The 2,500-nt window shown below is 30.5% G+C and overlaps 1 protein-coding gene across 1 annotated transcript in view; it reads right to left on the bottom strand.

The window, feature by feature from the left end:
- The window catches only part of LOC119578542, a 14,461-nt gene that overhangs the window by 9,202 nt on the left and 2,759 nt on the right, over positions 1-2,500 (bottom strand). Inside the window, exons 4-5 of the mRNA XM_037926111.1 lie at positions 1,201-1,301; positions 875-1,008 (exon numbers count right to left, since the gene is read on the bottom strand). Coding sequence (XP_037782039.1) covers positions 875-1,008; positions 1,201-1,301 — 235 coding nt within the window. The remainder of the gene's footprint in view (positions 1-874; positions 1,009-1,200; positions 1,302-2,500) is intronic.

Genomic DNA, 2,500 nt, shown 5'->3' on the forward strand with positions numbered 1-2,500 from the left:
TAAATTGATAGATAAAGAGGTAGATAAATAGATAGATAAATTGATTGATAGACTGATAGATGGAAGGATAGATAGATACTATATAGACAGACAGATAGATAGATAGACAGTTGGACGATGAACAGATAGATCGATAGAGTGCTCGACCGGGAGATAGATAGATAGATTCGTAGACAGATCGATAGAGAAATAGAAAAATAGACAGAGAGATGTAACGAAACACTGCCACATTAGAACCGTAATAAAAACGTAATAAAAACGTTCTTCCTCAAACGTAAGTAAAAAGGAAACGGATAGCGAAGGCAGACAGAAGGATCTCCGGGACAGAAACTGAATCAGCTCCCGGGAAGGTCAGAGATGAAACACTCCAGGGAAAGATTTAAGGCTTTTTTCACATAGAAAGGATTTTTGACTCTTTTAGGAGATTTATGATTTCATTTTGGAGTCCTAGTATTGTTGATGGGCTTCATCTCGTAAGTAGATAGATGGAGCGATAGATAAGTGTACCTAACATCATATTTATTTATCTATTCATGTGTTTAGTTATTTGTATATTCACTTATTTTTTTTATCATTTATTGACTGATTTAGCCGTTTATTTATTAATTTACTAATTTATCTATCTTTCTATGTATCTATATACGAGTATATATCTCTCTATCTAATCTATCTATTTTTCTATTTACTTATTTATTTATCTATCTATTCATTCATCCCTTTATTTATTCATCTACTTATTTGCTTCCTTTGAACGCCCTACCAATTTCGCCTACGTAGAATTAAGAACGTTTGTAAAAAAAGATAGCATAAATACCAGGCAAAGTATGAAGAGCATATTGGTCACCAGAGATTAAAGCAAGGTGTTAGGACGTACCGTGTATACGCTGATGTACTGCAGAGTGGTGCCATCTATTAGCAAGAAGAGAGAACAGTCGAGCTGGCCAGATTCTCGGAGAACTGCCGTCACTGCTTCTCCAATGTAAGTCATCGAGCCATATACTCTCGAAACTATTTGGAAATTTGTCAGTAATTAATCAGACCATCGGATATAAGGCTTACATTTTCTTTATATGGTGGAGAAAAGGGTGATGGTTATAGACTAAGTACTTTAAAAAATTGCAATGTGTATCTTTTATTTAGACAAATAAAAACTCAGATATGATATGAGAAATCATTATAAAAGTTCGATTGCATTCTTACCATATGGCATCGGAGCTACAAACATGGCAGGAGAAGACGTCATGGTAATGATGACCAACATCATTACCATCACCATGATTTTCAGCTTAGCAACGACCAGTCTGTGGGCGGGTATGGGGTGGTGTCTTGATAAGATATTCCTTTGTTTACTTCTCTAATTAGTTTCACTTTTTTATTAATCTCCGGATAATCTTGCTTAGTGATTTATTGATTTTAATTGATTTTTATTGATTTTTATTTATTAATTTGCAATTTCTTTTCTATTATTATTATTATTATTATTATTATTATTATTATTATTATTATTATTATTATTATTACAAATAACTGGAGATCTACGATATAAAACCCATTGTACTTGAAGTGTTGCGTTCATTAAGAGAAAAAATATCTTGTCGCTCTTTTCAGAACCGAAGATTTTTCATTTTTTCTTTATTGACTTTTTATCTTTTTATCTTTTTATCAGATTATCTTTTCTTATCTAGATTTGGTCGTACGATATAGACGAAGAAGTGATCAATGAAGCCATAGTTTTTTATGAAACTAGAATATGTCATATCGAAGTAAAGTAAATGTAACATCTAATTTATTCATAGTTTACGTAAATAATCATAAAACTACAACGAGCGTCACATTTTCCGCTGCAGTAGATTTGATCCGAACATCAGATTATTGAAAGCAAGGACATTAAATCTTCATGGCCACCCACGAGGCTCTTTTCTTAAGATCTTTAGCTGTAAATTGGTATCATTAAATATTCACAAAAGAAATAAACAAATGCACGAGTCACGGCGCTCGTGACAACCATTCTGTTCATTTCTTCTTCGTTTTATAGATAGTAATTACACGGAGGAAGACTGATAGTAACGATAATAATGATAATGATAATGACAATAGTATTATTAATAAAGATGATGATAATACTGATAATAATAATAATGATGATGATGATAATGATAATAAAATAATAATAATAATAATAATAATAATAATAATAATAATAATAATAATAACTATCATTATTATTATTGTTATTATTATTATCATTATTATTATTATCATTATTATTATTATCATTATTATCCTTATTATTATCATTATTATAATCCTTATCATTACAATTTATTTAAGAAACTTATTATTGCAAAAGTAAAATTGTCCCTTTAGAATACTGGCCTTCAAGTGTCTAATACATTAAAGTACAGTTAACACATAGTATCTGGTTGTACTACATTTTGGTTCAGATATCTTGGTCATAATCTTTTCGTGGAGGTTTTTCCTACACTGACGGAAGTCCGGA

Source organism: Penaeus monodon, chromosome 11, assembly GCF_015228065.2.
Source record: "Penaeus monodon isolate SGIC_2016 chromosome 11, NSTDA_Pmon_1, whole genome shotgun sequence".
NCBI classification, from domain to species: Eukaryota; Metazoa; Arthropoda; class Malacostraca; order Decapoda; family Penaeidae; genus Penaeus; species Penaeus monodon.